We start from the raw sequence: 16,357 nt of genomic DNA, 5'->3' as shown, positions 1-16,357 counted from the left end.
TGTTGCTGCAGTTGAACCCCAAGCACAGATAGCATAGGTGAGGTATGGATATACAAGTGAATGGTATAGTGTGAGAAGGGCAGTTTGCGGTACGTAGTATCATATCTTGGAGAGGATCCCCACCATTTTGGATACTTTTTTTGTTATGTGTTGGATATGGGTGCTGAAATTTAGGTTGTTGTCGAGGTATAGGCCTAGGAATTTGCCCTCATTATGTCTGGCAATTAGAGTGTTGTCGATCTTAATGTTAATTTGCGCAACACCTGCTCTGCTACCAAACATAATATAGTAGGTTTTGTCAGTGTTAAGTGTAAGTTTATTGGCTGTCATCCAAGTCGATATTTTGAGCAGCTCCTCGTTAACAATGGTATTGAGGGTGGCAAGATTAGGGTGAGAGATGACGTAAGTCATGTCGTCAGCAAAGAGAATGGGTTTCAGGTGTTGGGATATGTTTGGAAGATCATTGATGTAAATGAGGAAAAGCAGGGGTCCAAGGACACTTCCCTGCGGAACTCCACTGGCCGTGTTGATGATGATGTCTTTAATGGTGACATACTGATAATAATAAATTTGTTGAGTTAGGCATAAGAATTAACAACTGGGCGTCTACACTGCAAACTGAATTGTTTGCAATCCTAATGGCGCTAAAGCTAACCTATGACACTGAGCTTGACTCTATCATCATTACTGATTCTATGTCATCATTGAAGGCTCTTGACTCATATAATGACTCCAACAACATGCTCATTGGAGAAGCCAGGTATAGATACTCAAAAATTAGGGACAAAGGAATTAATGTACAATTGCTATGGATCTGGTCTGGGAGAGAGTGTGAGGTGGCTGGAGTTGTGGGGAATGAGACTTCTAGCAGTGAGGTGCAGTCTGTCTCTCGCTGTGAGGAGGCTGTAGTTGGGGAGGTAGCAACAGCTACCAGCAGTGAGGTGCAGCCCAGCACCTGCTGCAAGTGGCGAGTTGTTCACAGTAATGGGAGGCGCATCAGAGTAAGGAAAGTTAAGAGTGAAGATCTGAAGGTAGGAAATCGCTTCTCTGTTCTCCAGGATGAATGTACTTCAGTGGCCAGTGAAGGTAAGGGTACTACTGCCCCTGCTAATGAAGGTAAGCGCATTCTTGTGGTTGGTGACTCTCAGGTAAGATATATTGACCGTGCTTTTTGTAATAGGAATAAGAAGATGAGAGATAGAGTGTGCTTCCCTGGAGCTGGTGTTGGGGACATTGTCAACAGGCTGGATAATATCATGTCAGGTAATGGGAACAAGCCCATTATCTGTCTCAGTGCTGGTGGAAATGATATTGGGAAGGGTAGGAGAGAAGAGCTGCTAGATAAGTACAGGTCAGCTATAGATTTCATTAAGTCTAAGGGAGGGATCCCAATCATATGTAGCATCTTGCCTAGAAGGGGAGTAGGAAATGAATGGTTGTCTAGGGCAATTGGTGTAAATTGCTGGCTAGACAGATACTGCAAGGAACTTGCAATCCCATTCATTGACAACTGGAACAACTTTTATGGCAAACATGATATGTATGCAAGGGATGGGGTACATCTCTCTGGGGCTGGGGTGGTAGCACTTGCAGACTCGATTGAGAAGGCCATTGGTGAAATGCCTATGATTTTAAACTGATGGAAGATAGAGGTATGGGTGTGTGTGGGAAACAAGCAGGTTGCAACACTAGGGTTGGAAACAGTAAATGTATAAAAGGCATTCAGCATGAAGTTATAAATAAAGACAATAGAACAGGTCAGCTAACAAAGGGGGGCAGCAGAGGGCAGCAAGGGACTAGCTCCCTTAAGGTTTACTATACTAATAGCAGGAGTGTTAGAAATAAGATAGATGAGCTAAGATTAATTGCAAGTGCAAGAAACATAGATATTATTGCTATAACAGAGACCTGGCTCAATCTGAAAGATAGAGAGATGCCCTCTGAATGTCACATACAAGGCTATAAATTATTCCACACTGACAGGGTCAACAGGAAAGGTGGTGGAGTAGCGATGTATGTCAGAGACAATTTAAATTGTTGTGTAAGACAAGATATTAAATTAGAAGCGTCAGCCACTGAATCTGTTTGGTTACAGCTTCTCGAGGGCCGAGAAAAACTAATTTTGGGTGTGATTTACAGGGCCCCAAATCTTGATAGGGAGTGCAGTAAACTTCTATGGGACGAAATTCGTAAGGCATCTACATACGAAAATGTTGTGCTAATGGGAGATTTCAACTATAGACAGATTGACTGGAGCAATTTGACAGGAAATTTAGAGTCGGGTGACTTTCTTGATACCATCCAGGATTGTTTTTTAAAACAGTTTGTGACAGAGCCAACTAGGGGAAATAACCTCCTTGACTTGGTTCTTGCCAGTAGGGAAACACTAATTAATAATCTTGAGGTTAATGATGAGCTTGGGGAGAGTGATCACAAATCACTCAGTTTTAATATGTCATGGAATTCCCCTAATAATGGCAATCAAGTCTCCGTCCCTGACTTTCGCTTGGCTGATTTCATAGGACTGAAAAATTACTTAGGTGGGCTGAACTGGAATGACCTGACTAAGGGTCAGGTAGGTGGTGATGGTTGCCGATATGATGCTTTCCAGGGCATAGTTCTAGCTGCTCAGTCAAATTATGTTCCAAATAGGGAAATCAGATCAAACAAAAATGATCCTAAATGGATGAACAATAGATTAAAATATCTGATTGGTCAAAAGAGAGGCATATATAGGCAAATCAAAAGAGGAGAGGGGCAATTAAGAAATCGATATATTCAGTTAAAGAGAGAAATAAAAAAGGGAATTAGAAAAGCAAAAAGAGATTATGAGGTTAAAGTTGCAAGAGAATCGAAGACTAACCCAAAAGGATTCTTTCAGGTATACAGAAGTAAGATCAGGGACAAGATAGGCCCACTCAAAAGTTCCTCGGGTCAGCTCACTGACAGTGATAAGGAAATGTGTAGAATTTTTAACACATACTTCCTCTCAGTTTTTACACAGGAGGATACCAGCGATATACCAGTAATGATAAATTATGTAGAACAGGACGATAATAAACTGTGCACGATTAGGGTCACAAGTGACATGGTCCTTAGGCAAATAGATAAATTGAAACCTAACAAATCCCCAGGCCCTGATGAACTGTATGCAAGGGTTCTAAAGGAATGTAAAGAGGAGCTTAGCACACCTTTGGCTAATCTTTTCAACATATCACTACAAACTGGCATGGTGCCAGATAAGTGGAAAATGGCAAATGTGATACCTATTTTCAAAACAGGTGACAGGTCCTTAGCTTCGAACTATAGACCAATAAGCCTAACCTCCATAGTGGGAAAATTTATGGAATCAATAATTGCCGAGGCAGTTCGTAGCCACCTTGAAAAGCATAAATTAATCAACGAATCTCAGCATGGTTTTACAAAGGGGCGTTCCTGCCTTACGAATTTATTAACTTTTTTCACTAAGGTATTTGAGGAGGTAGATCATGGTAATGAATATGATATTGTGTATATGGACTTCAGTAAGGCTTTTGACAGGGTCCCACATCAGAGACTATTGAGGAAAATTAAAGCACATGGAATAGGAGGAGAAATTTTTTCCTGGATAGAGGCATGGTTGACAAATAGGCAGCAGAGAGTTTGCATAAATGGGGAGAAATCAGAGTGGGGAAGCGTCACGAGCGGTGTTCCACAGGGGTCAGTGTTGGGCCCCCTGCTGTTCACAATCTACATAAACGACATAGATGAGGGCATAAAGAGCGACATCGGCAAGTTTGCCGATGACACCAAAATAGGCCGTCGAATTCATTCTGACGAGGACATTCGAGCACTCCAGGAAGATTTGAATAGACTGATGCAGTGGTCGGAGAAGTGGCAGATGCAGTTTAATATAGACAAATGCAAAGTTCTAAATGTTGGACAGGACAATAACCATGCCACATATAAACTAAATAATGTAGATCTTAATATTACGGATTGCGAAAAAGATTTAGGAGTTCTGGTTAGCAGTAATCTGAAACCAAGACAACAGTGCATAAGTGTTCGCAATAAAGCTAATAGAATCCTTGGCTTCATATCAAGAAGCATAAATAATAGGAGTCCTCAGGTTGTTCTTCAACTCTATACATCCTTGGTTAGGCCTCATTTAGATTATGCTGCACAGTTTTGGTCACCGTATTACAGAATGGATATAAATTCTCTGGAAAATGTACAAAGGAGGATGACAAAGATGATCCCATGTATCAGAAACCTTCCCTATGAGGATAGACTAAGGGCCCTGAAACTGCACTCTCTAGAAAGACGTAGAATTAGGGGGGATATGATTGAGGTGTATAAATGGAAGACAGGAATAAATAAAGGGGATGTAAATAGTGTGCTGAAAATATCTAGCCTAGACAGGACTCGCAGCAATGGTTTTAAGTTGGAAAAATTCAGATTCAGGAAGGATATAGGAAAGTACTGGTTTGGTAATAGAGTTGTGGATGAGTGGAACAGACTCCCAAGTACCGTTATAGAGGCCAGAACGTTGTGTAGCTTTAAAAATAGGTTGGATAAATACATGAGTAGATGTGGGTGGGTGTGAGTTAGACCTGATAGCTTGTGCTAACAGGTCGGTTGCCGTGTTCCTCCCTTAAGTCAATGTGACCTGACCTGACTAGGTTGGGTGCATTGGCTTAAGCCGGTAGGAGACTTGGACCTGCCTCGCATGGGCCAGTGGGCCTTCTGCAGTGTTCCTTCGTTCTTATGTTCTCTTATATGTTTATGGAGCAACGTGCAATGTGAACAGACTGACTGATGAGTGGCCAGGCTTAGGCTTGGTTAAGCCTAAGTACTTCTGGCAGTTTGGGAGACACACAGATGATGATCAAACTAATGTAAATTATGTGATCAGGCATATGGTCACTCTCTTGAACACTATGTGCTTAATTGTCCACTTATTGAGGAATACAGAGATAGACAACATAATAACCTATGTGATATGTCAAGATATCTTATTAATGAAAATAAGATACCAGATATACTAAACAAATTTCCTAAATTTGCTTGTAACAGATAAGTGAACTATAGATATGTAGATATAAATCCATATGTATTCCTGTTAACCCTTTGGGGCCTAGTTCCTGGGCCTTTTGTGTATCCATATGCTCTCGCGCTACCGTCCACAGGATGGATATCGTCCACAGGATGGATATGGGGTGCACAATAAACTAGCCACTTCGGTGGCAAAATCTAATCTAATCTAATTACCTGCGGAACTCCACTAGGGGTATTGATGATGCTGTCTTTAATGGTGACATACTGATACCTATTGTAAACTGGGATATTGTTGACACTAGCCACATTTACACCTCTGTAACACACACATACGTGTTACGTGTGTGTGTGTGTGTGCTCACATTGTACTCACCTAATTGTGGATGCAGGGATCGATTCATAGCTCCTGGCCCCGCCTCTTCAATGGTGGCTACTAGGTCATTCTCTTTGCTCTGTGAGCTTTATCAGACCTCTTCTTAAAGCTATGTATGTGTGTGTCACTAACCTTGCCGTCCACCTTGACACGAAACACATTGTTGGGGATGAGCGAGGCGGATGATTTAAGAACGACTGCTTTCTCTCTCTCATACATGATGACGCTCTGCTGGAGGAAAGGTTAATTTAGTGAGTGTTGATCTATATCCACATGCTGACTATTGGCAGAAAGGTGGGCTAGTGCAAAGATGAGTAGTGGGGGGGTTGAAGAGGGTTGGAATAGTTTTAAAAATGCAGTATTAGAATGTGGGGCAGAAGTTTGTGGTTATAGGAGGGTGGGGGCAGGAGGAAAGAGGAGTGATTGGTGGAATGATGAAGTAAAGGGTGTGATAAAAGAGAAAAAGGTAGCTTACGAGAGGTTTTTACAAAGCAGAAGTGTTATAAGAAGAGCAGAGTATATGGAGAGTAAAAGAAAGGTGAAGAGAGTGGTGAGAGAGTGCAAAAGGAGAGCAGATGAAAGAGTGGGAGAGGCACTGTCAAGAAATTTTAATGAAAATAAGAAAAAATTTTGGAGTGAGTTAAACAAGTTAAGAAAGCCTAGGGAAAGTATGGATTTGTCAGTTAAAAACAGAGTAGGGGAGTTAGTAGATGGGGAGAGGGAGGTATTAGGTAGATGGCGAGAATATTTCGAGGAACTTTTAAATGTTAAGGAAGAAAGGGAGGCGGTAATTTCATGCACTGGCCAGGGAGGTATACCATCTTTTAGGAGTGAAGAAGAGCAGACTGTAAGTGTGGTGGAGGTACGTGAGGCATTACGTAGAATGAAAGGGGGTAAAGCAGCTGGAACTGATGGGATCATGACAGAAATGTTAAAAGCAGGGGGGAATATAGTGTTGGAGTGGTTGGTACTTTTGTTTAATAAATGTATGAAAGAGGGGAAGGTACCTAGGGATTGGCGGAGAGCATGTATAGTCCCTTTATATAAAGGGAAAGGGGACAAAAGAGATTGTAAAAATTATAGAGGAATAAGTTTACTGAGTATACCAGGAAAAGTATACGGTAGGGTTATAATTGAAAGAATTAGAGGTAAGACAGAATGTAGAATTGCGGACGAACAAGGAGGTTTCAGAGTGGGTAGGGGATGTGTAGATCAAGTGTTTACATTGAAGCATATATGTGAACAGTATTTAGATAAAGGTAGGGAAGTTTTTATTGCATTTATGGATTTAGAAAAGGCATATGATAGAGTGGATAGAGGAGCAATGTGGCAGATGTTGCAAGTATATGGAATAGGTGGTAAGTTACTAAATGCTGTAAAGAGCTTTTATGAGGATAGTGAGGCTCAAGTTAGGGTGTGTAGAAAAGAGGGAGAATACTTCCCGGTAAAAGTAGGTCTTAGACAGGGATGTGTAATGTCACCATGGTTGTTTAATATATTTATAGATGGGGTTGTAAAAGAAGTAAATGCTAGGGTGTTCGGGAGAGGGGTGGGATTAAATTATGGGGAATCAAATTCAAAATGGGAATTGACACAGTTACTTTTTGCTGATGATACTGTACTTATGGGAGATTCTAAAGAAAAATTGCAAAGGTTAGTGGATGAGTTTGAGAATGTGTGTAAAGGTAGAAAGTTGAAAGTGAACATAGAAAAGAGTAAGGTGATGAGGGTATCAAATGATTTAGATAAAGAAAAATTGGATATCAAATTGGGGAGGAGGAGTATGGAAGAAGTGAATGTTTTCAGATACTTGGGAGTTGACGTGTCGGCGGATGGATTTATGAAGGATGAGGTTAATCATAGAATTGATGAGGGAAAAAAGGTGAGTGGTGCGTTGAGGTATATGTGGAGTCAAAAAACGTTATCTATGGAGGCAAAGAAGGGAATGTATGAAAGTATAGTAGTACCAACACTCTTATATGGATGTGAAGCTTGGGTGGTAAATGCAGCAGCGAGGAGACGGTTGGAGGCAGTGGAGATGTCCTGTCTAAGGGCAATGTGTGGTGTAAATATTATGCAGAAAATTCGGAGTGTGGAAATTAGGAGAAGGTGTGGAGTTAATAAAAGCATTAGTCAGAGGGCAGAAGAGGGGTTGTTGAGGTGGTTTGGTCATCTAGAGAGAATGGATCAAAGTAGAATGACATGGAAAGCATATAAATCTATAGGGGAAGGAAAGAGGGGTAGGGGTCGTCCTCGAAAGGGTTGGAAAGAGGGGGTAAAGGAGGTTTTGTGGGTGAGGGGCTTGGACTTCCAGCAAGCGTGCATGAGCGTGTTAGATAGGAGTGAATGGAGACGAATGATACTTGGGACCTGACGATCTGTTGGAGTGTGAGCAGGGTAATATTTAGTGAAGGGATTCAGGGAAACCGGTTATTTTCATACAGTCGGACTTGAGTCCTGGAAATGGGAAGTACAATGCCTGCACTTTAAAGGAGGGGTTTGGGATATTGGCAGTTTGGAGGGATATGTTGTGTATCTCTATACGTATATGCTTCTAAACTGTTATATTCTGAGCACCTCTGCAAAAGCAGTGATAATGTGTGAGTGTGGTGAAAGTGTTGAATGATGATGAAAGTATTTTCTTTTTGGGGATTTTCTTTCTTTTTTGGGTCACCCTGCCTCGGTGGGAGACGACCGACTTGTTGAAAAAAAAAAAAAAAAAAAATATATATATATATATATATATATATATATATATATATATATATATATATATACACGTATATGCAAAACAACCACTGTGAAAGAGTAGTGAAATTCCAAGCGCTTTCGTGACTACTCACATTGTCAAGGAACTATGAAAGTAACACATCAAAGGAAGGCAATTAAAGGACTGAGACCACACCTCACAGTCAACTCCCACAACAAAGAAACACCTGACGCGCGACAATACCGGACTCATAAGAAAAGAGGAACACTGCAGTAGGTCCGCTGGTCCAACTAGACAGGTCCTCACGACAACCCACTAACAAATTATTCTACCCAAGAAATAAGGTTTATTATTTGTCCAATGTATTATTAAACTCTAACCAAATTTTATTAATTATAAATGAATCTAATTTATACAAACCTAAGGAAATATTCATATTATTTTCAAAACTGCTTTTATGAAACAAGATTCAATTATATTTCTGTCAACCATGGACTTGCTTGATACAACTTTCTCAACGTTTTGAAAATTAATTGGATGGTTAAAGTCTCTCACATGAATAAATAGAGCATTGGAGTCTTGTCCAGTTCCAGTGCTATATTTATGTTGTTTTAATATAAGTTCGAGACTTTTACCAAGGAATCTTATAGACACATCCGTCAGCATTTTGGGGGGAATTCTTTATCAAAAGTTTTTTTACTGTATCAAGATTTTTAAATACACCTACTGCAGTGTTCCTCTTTTCTTATGAGTCCGGTATTGTCGCGCGTCAGGTGTTTCTTTGTTGTGGGAGTTGACTGTGAGGTGTGGTCTCAGTCCTTTAATTGCCTTCCTTTGATGTGTTACTTTCATAGTTCCTTGACAATGTGAGTAGTCACGAAAGCGCTTGGAATTTCACTACTCTTTCACAGTGGTTGTTTTTCATATTTTAAAATATGAATATATATATATATATATATATATATATATATATATATATATATATATATATATATATATATATATATATATATATATATATATATATATATATATATATATATATATATATATATATATATATATATATATATATATATATATATATTATTTTATTATCACACTGGCCGATTCCCACCAAGGCAGGGTGGCCCGAAAAAGAAAAACTTTCACCATCATTCACTCCATCACTGTCTTGCCAGAAGGGTGCTTTACACTACAGTTTTTAAACTGCAACATTAACACCCCTCCTTCAGAGTGCAGGCACTGTACTTCCCATCTCCAGGACTCAAGTCCGGCCTGCCGGTTTCCCTGAACCCCTTCATAAATGTTACTTTGCTCACACTCCAACAGCACGTCAAGTATTAAAAACCATTTGTCTCCATTCACTCCTATCAAACACGCTCACGCATGCCTGCTGGAAGTCCAAGCCCCTCGCACACAAAACCTCGTTTACCCCCTCCCTCCAACCTTTCCTAGGCCGACCCCTACCCCGCCTTCCTTCCACTACAGACTGATACACTCTTGAAGTCATTCTGTCTCGCTCCATTCTCTCTACATGTCCGAACCACCTCAACAACCCTTCCTCAGCCCTCTGGACAACAGTTTTGGTAATCCCGCACCTCCTCCTAACTTCCAAACTACGAATTCTCTGCATTATATTCACACCACACATTGCCCTCAGACATGACATCTCCACTGCCTCCAGCCTTCTCCTCGCTGCAACATTCATCACCCATGCTTCACACCCATATAAGTGCGTTGGTAAAACTATACTCTCATACATTCCCCTCTTTGCCTCCAAGGACAAAGTTCTTTGTCTCCACAGACTCCTAAGTGCACCACTCACCCTTTTCCCCTCATCAATTCTATGATTTACCTCATCTTTCATAGACCCATCCGCTGACACGTCCACTCCCAAATATCTGAATACATTCACCTCCTCCATACTCTCTCCCTCCAATCTGATATCCAATCTTTCATCACCTAATCTTTTTGTTATCCTCATAACCTTACTCTTTCCTGTATTCACTTTCAATTTTCTTCTTTTGCATACCCTACAAAATTCATCCATCAATCTCTGCAACTTCTCATCAGAATCTCCCAAGAGCACAGTGTCATCAGCAAAGAGCAACTGTGACAACTCCCACTTTATGTGTGATTCTTTATCTTTTAACTCCACGCCTCTTGCCAATACCCTCGCATTTACTTCTCTTACAACCCCATCTATAAATATATTAAACAACCACAGTGACATCACACATCCTTGTCTGAGGCCTACTTTTACTGGGAAATAATTTCCCTCTTTCCTACATACTCTAACGTGAGCCTCACTATCCTCGTAAAAACTCTTCAATGCTTTCAGTAACCTACCTCCTACACCATACACCTGCAACATCTGCCACATTGCCCCCCTATCCACCCTGTCATACGCCTTTTCCAAATCCATAAATGCCACAAAGACCTCTTTAGCCATATCTAAATACTGTTCACTTATGTGTTTCACTGTAAACACCTGGTCCACACACCCCCTACCTTTCCTAAAGCCTCCTTGTTCATCTGCTATCCTATTCTCCGTCTTACTCTTAATTCTTTCACTAATAACTCTACCATACACTTTACCAGGTATACTCAACAGACTTATTCCCCTATAATTTTTGCACTCTCTTTTGTCCCCTTTGCCTATATACAAAGGAACTATGCATGCTCTCTGCCAATGCCTAGGTACCTTACCTTCTTCCATACATTTATTAAATAATTGCACCAACCACTCCAAAACTACATCCCCACCTGCTTTTAACATTTCTATCTTTATCCCATCAATCCCGGCTGTCTTACCCCCTTTCATTTTACCTACTGCCTCACGAACTTCCCCCACACTCACAACTGGCTCTTCCTCACACCTACAAGATGTTATTCCTCCTTGCCCTATACACGAAATCACAGCTTCCCAATCTTCATCAACGTTTAACAATTCCTCGAAATATTCCCTCCATCTTCCCAATACCTCTAACTCTCCATTTAATAACTCTCCTCTCCTATTTTCAACTGACAAATCCATTTTTTCTCTAGGCTTTCTTAACTTGTTAATCTCACTCCAAAACTTTTTCTTATTTTCAACAAAATTTGTTGATAACATCTCACCCACTCTCTCATTTGCTCTCTTTTTACATTGCTTCACCACTCTCTTAACCTCTCTCTTTTTCTCCATATACTCTTCCCTCCTTGCATATATATATATATATATATATATATATATATATATATATATATATATATATATATATTGTGTGTGTGTGTGTGTGTGTGTGTGTGTGTATACTTGAGGCACCTAAAATGGAGGAATATAGCAAATAATGTTGCAGTGATAACACCAGGAGGCAGCTCTGACGAGAACTCACACACACACACACCAGCTTTTAAATCTCTGCACAAAATTCAACTTAAACCAGCAAATAATAGAGCCTACTAGACTGGAGAATGCACTAGACCTCATCTTCACTAACAATGATGATCTGATACGAAATGTCACCATATCAAAAACAATATACTCAGATCACAACATAATCGAGGTTCAGACAAGTATGCGCGTAGTCCCAGACCGACAAAATGAGCTCAATCATGAGGGAGCCTTCACCAAATTCAACTTCAATAACAAGAACAAGTAAACCAAGTCCTAAACGATATAAGCTGGGAAGATAGACTAAGCAACACAGACCCCAACTTATGCCTAGAACAGATTAACTTTGTGGCACTCGATGTATGTTCAAGGCTTATTCCTTTAAGAAAAAGGAGGAGTAGATGTAAAATAGAAAGAGACAGGCGCTCCCTTTACAGGCGACAGAAAAAAATAACAGAGCGGCTATAAGAGGCCAATATATCTGAAATACGTAGGGAGACACTGGTCAGAGAAATAGCAAACATCGAACTAAAGCTAAAGGAATCTTATAGGAGTCAGGAATCGCGGGAAGAACTAAAAGCCATAAATGAAATCGAAAGAAACCCCAAGTATTTCTTTTCTTATGACAAATCAAAGTCGAGAACAACATCCAGTATTGGGCCCCTACTTAAACAATATGGATCCTACACAGATGACAGCAAGGAAATGAGTGAGCTACTCAAGTCCCAATATGACTCAGTTTTTAGCAAGCCGCTAACCAGACTGAAAGCCGAAGATCTAAATGAATTTTTTATGAGCCACAGAATTTGGTAAACACAAGCCTATCTGATGTTATCCTGACGCCAAATGACTTCGAACAAGCGGTAAATGACATGCCCATGCACTCTGCCCCAGGGCCAGACTCATGGAACTCCGTGTTCATCAAGAACTGCAAGAAGCCCTTATCACGAGCTTTTACCATCCTATGGAAAGGGAGCATGGACACGGGGGTCGTCCCACAGTTACTAAAAACAACAGACATAGCCCCACTTCACAAAGGGGGCAGTAAAGCAATAGCAAAGAACTACAGACCAATAGTACTAACATCTCATATCATAAAATCTTTGAAAGGGTCCTAAGAAGCAAGATCGCCACCCATCTAGATACACATCAGTTACACAACCCAGGGCAACATGGGTTTAGAGCAGGTCGCTCCTGTCTGTCCCAACTACTAGATCACTACAACAAGGTCTTAGATGCACTAGAAGACAAAAAGAATGCAGATGTAATATATACAGACTTTGCAAAAGCCTTCGACAAGTGTGACCATGGCGTAATAGCGCACAAAATGCGTGCTAAAGGAATAACAGGAAAAGTTGGTAGATGGATCTATAATTTCCTCACAAACAGAACACAAAGAGTAGTAGTCAACAGAGTAAAGTCTGAGGCGGCTACGGTGAAAAGCTCTGTTCCACAAGGCACAGTACTCGCTCCCATCTTGTTTCTCATCCTCATATCTGACATAGACAAGGATGTCAGCCACAGCACCGTGTCTTCCTTTGCAGATGACACCCGAATCTGCATGACAGTGTCTTCCATTGGAGACACTGCAAGGCTCCAGGCGGACATCAGCCAAATCTTTCAATGGGCTGCAGAAAACAATATGAAGTTCAACGATGGGAAATTTCAATTACTCCGATATGGTAAACATGAGGAAATTAAAACTTCATCAGAGTACAAAACATATTCCGGCCACAAAATAGAGCGAAAAACCAACGTCAAAGACCTGGGAGTGATCATGTCGGAGGAGCTCACCTTCAAGGACCATAACATTGCATCAATCGCATCTGCTAGAAAAATGACAGGATGGATAATGAGAACCTTCAAAACTAGGGATGTCAAGCCCATGATGACACTCTTCAGGTCACTTGTTCTATCTAGGCTGGAATATTGCTGCACACTAACAGCACCTTTCAAGGCAGGTGAAATTGCTGACCTAGAAAATGTACAGAGAACCTTCACGGCGCGCATAACAGAGATAAAACACCTCAGTTACCGGGAGCGCTTGAGGTTCCTAAACCTGTATTCCCTGGAACGCAGGCGGGAGAGATACATGATTATATACACCTGGAAAATCCTAGAGGGACTAGTACCGAACTTGCACACGAAAATCGCTCACAACGAAAGCAAAAGACTCGGCAGACGATGCAACATCCCCCCAATGAAAAGCAGGGGTGTCACTAGCACGTTAAGAGACAATACAATAAGTGTCAGGGGCCCGAGACTGTTCAACTGCCTCCCAGCATACATAAGGGGGATTACCAATAGACCCCAGGCTGTCTTCAAGCAGGCACTGGACAAGCACCTAAAGTCAGTACCTTACCAGCCGGGCTGTGGCTCGTACGTTCGATTGCGTGCAGCCAGCAGTAACAGCCTGGTTGATCAGGCTCTGATCCACCAGGAGGCCTGGTCACAGACCGGGCCGCGGGGGCGTTGACCCCCGGAACTTTCTCCAGGTTATATATATATATATATATATATATATATATATATATATATATATATATATATATATATATATATATATATATATATATATATATATATATGTCGTGCCGAATAGGCAGAACTTGCGATTTTGGCTTAAATAGCAACGCTCATCTTGCCATATAGGACAAGCGAAAATTTGTGTATGCAATAATTTCGCCAAAATCATTCTTAACCTAACGAAAAAAAATATATTTCACTGTGTTTGTTTAGTATTAAATTACTGTAAACAAATCTAAAATATATTCAGTTGGGTTAGGCTAAAATAAATTGCACTTGTTATAATAAGGTTAGGTAAGTTTTCTAAGATTCTTTTGGTGCAAAATTAAAATTTTTTACATTAACATTAATGAAAAAAATATATCTTTAAACTTATAAGAGAAAATTTTAGATTGTACTTAATTTTAAATGAGTTCTTGCTAATTGACCAGTTTTACATATTCGGCACGACATATATATATATAATATATATATATATATATATATATATATATATATATATATATATATATATATATATATATATATATATATATATTTATATATATACATATATATTATATAGGGAAGTACCACCTCTAGAACTGTTATGGGGACCCTCATCCTCAGAGAAAAGAACAAACTTGCTTCAGGGAAAACTCAAGGTTCTCCCTGAAACCGAGAATTTTCTCCTACCACCCCCATATTTAATATATATTTTATTTAAAGACAAAATACATTGACAAAACTTTGACAAAAATACAGTAGAAATAAAACATCATAGATAAGAACTCAGAGCTACATCTCGAATACTTCGTCCAGCTCCCCGGCGGTGGGCCGTGTGCCCAGAATGCTGCAGGGATTTTCTCTCTCGATCGCGACACTGAGTCTCTGAAAAAGAAAGCTGGTCGCCCTGTGGTCCTTGGTTTCTATGATGAGCTTTTCACCCAGCTCTTTGAGGAACTTTAGAGCACATTTGCGCATACTTCAGTATGGGCCTGACGTACACAGTGTACAGTTTCTTGAACGATTCCTTACTAAGGTATCGGAACGCTATTCTCAGGTTTGCCAGGCGCCCATATCCTACAGCAGTTATCTGGTTAACGTGTGCTTCCGGAGACGTGCTCGGTGTTATACTCACCCCAAGATCTTTCTCATTGAGCGAGGTTTGCAGTCTTTGATCACCTAGCCTATACTCTGTCTGCGGTCATCTTTGCCCTTCCCCAATCTTCAAGACTTTGAATTTGGCAGAGTTAAATTCGAGACGCCAGTTACTGGACCAGGTGTCCAGCCTGTCCAGGTCTCTTTGAAGTCCTACCTGATACTAATCTGATTTATTTCTCCTCATTAACTTCACATCATCTGCGAACAGGGACACTTCTGAGTCTATCCCTTCCGTCATGTCATTCACATATACCAAAAATAGCACTGGTCCTAGACCCCAGTGGGACCCCGCTCGTCACAGGGGCCCACTGTGATACCTCATCACGTACCATGACTCGTTGTTGCCTCTCTGTCAAGTATTCTCTGATCCATTGCAGTGTCCGTCCTGTTATACGCGCCTGATCCTCCAGCTCCTGCACTAATCTCTTGTGAGGAACTGTGTGGAAGACTTTCTTGCAGTCCAAGAAAATGCAATCAACCCACCCCTCTCTCTCGTGTCTTACTTCTGTTACTTTATCATAAAACTCCAGAAAGTTTATGACACAGAATTTGCCTTCCATGAATCTGTGCTGGTTGTCGTTTATACTCTTGTTCCGTTCCAGGTGCTCCACCACTCTCCTCCTGATAATCTTCTCCATGATTTTGCATACTATACAGGTTAGTGTCACAGGTCTGTAGTTTAGTGCCTCTTTGTGTGACCTAAGTGTAAGTAGAAGTAGCAAGACGTACCTAAAACCTTGCAAGTTTGAGACAGAAAAAGGACACCAGCAATCCTACCGTCAGGTAAAATAATTACAGGTTTCTATTTTACACTCACTTGGCAAGACGGTAGTACCTCCCTGGGTGATTTCTGTCTACCAACCTACTACATACATGCATATACATATATATGTTAGTAATAATAATTTGTCTGGAAGAGTCGTGTCTTTGTTTCCAGTCAAAAATTTACTGGTTTTAGGAAAAATTTTAATCATATTCTAACTGATTTCAGCAAAATCGATAAGTAACTCTGATAAATTATGGTAATATTCAATGGACCAGATCTGTCAAGAGCGGCCGTATATCACTTCTATTTCAGGCTGTTTCTCAAAAGTGCAAGACAATTAATTGTCAGATAGAATATGTTTAAAAATTTGATGCACTAGACTGCGAACACTTACGTAGAGAGGTAGGCAGACACAGCTATGGT

The 16,357-nt window shown here is 40.5% G+C and overlaps 1 protein-coding gene across 2 annotated transcripts in view; it reads right to left on the bottom strand.

Annotated features, from left to right (window-relative positions):
• LOC128692564 (WD repeat-containing protein 54-like) overlaps positions 1–16,357 on the bottom strand; it is a 66,252-nt gene that overhangs the window by 49,850 nt on the left and 45 nt on the right. For both annotated transcript variants that reach the window (XM_070080881.1, XM_070080884.1), the window contains exons 1-2: positions 16,329–16,357; positions 5,543–5,638 (exon numbers count right to left, since the gene is read on the bottom strand). The exon at positions 16,329–16,357 is cut by the window's right edge and continues 45 nt beyond it. In XM_070080881.1, the coding sequence (XP_069936982.1) occupies positions 5,543–5,629 (87 nt within the window). In that variant the 5' untranslated portion in view covers positions 5,630–5,638; positions 16,329–16,357. The remainder of the gene's footprint in view (positions 1–5,542; positions 5,639–16,328) is intronic.

This window comes from Cherax quadricarinatus, chromosome 6 (genome assembly GCF_038502225.1).
Source record: "Cherax quadricarinatus isolate ZL_2023a chromosome 6, ASM3850222v1, whole genome shotgun sequence".
Taxonomy (NCBI): Eukaryota; Metazoa; Arthropoda; class Malacostraca; order Decapoda; family Parastacidae; genus Cherax; species Cherax quadricarinatus.
Note: the sequence above shows the minus strand (reverse complement) of the source record. Positions and strands in the feature narration are given on the sequence as shown.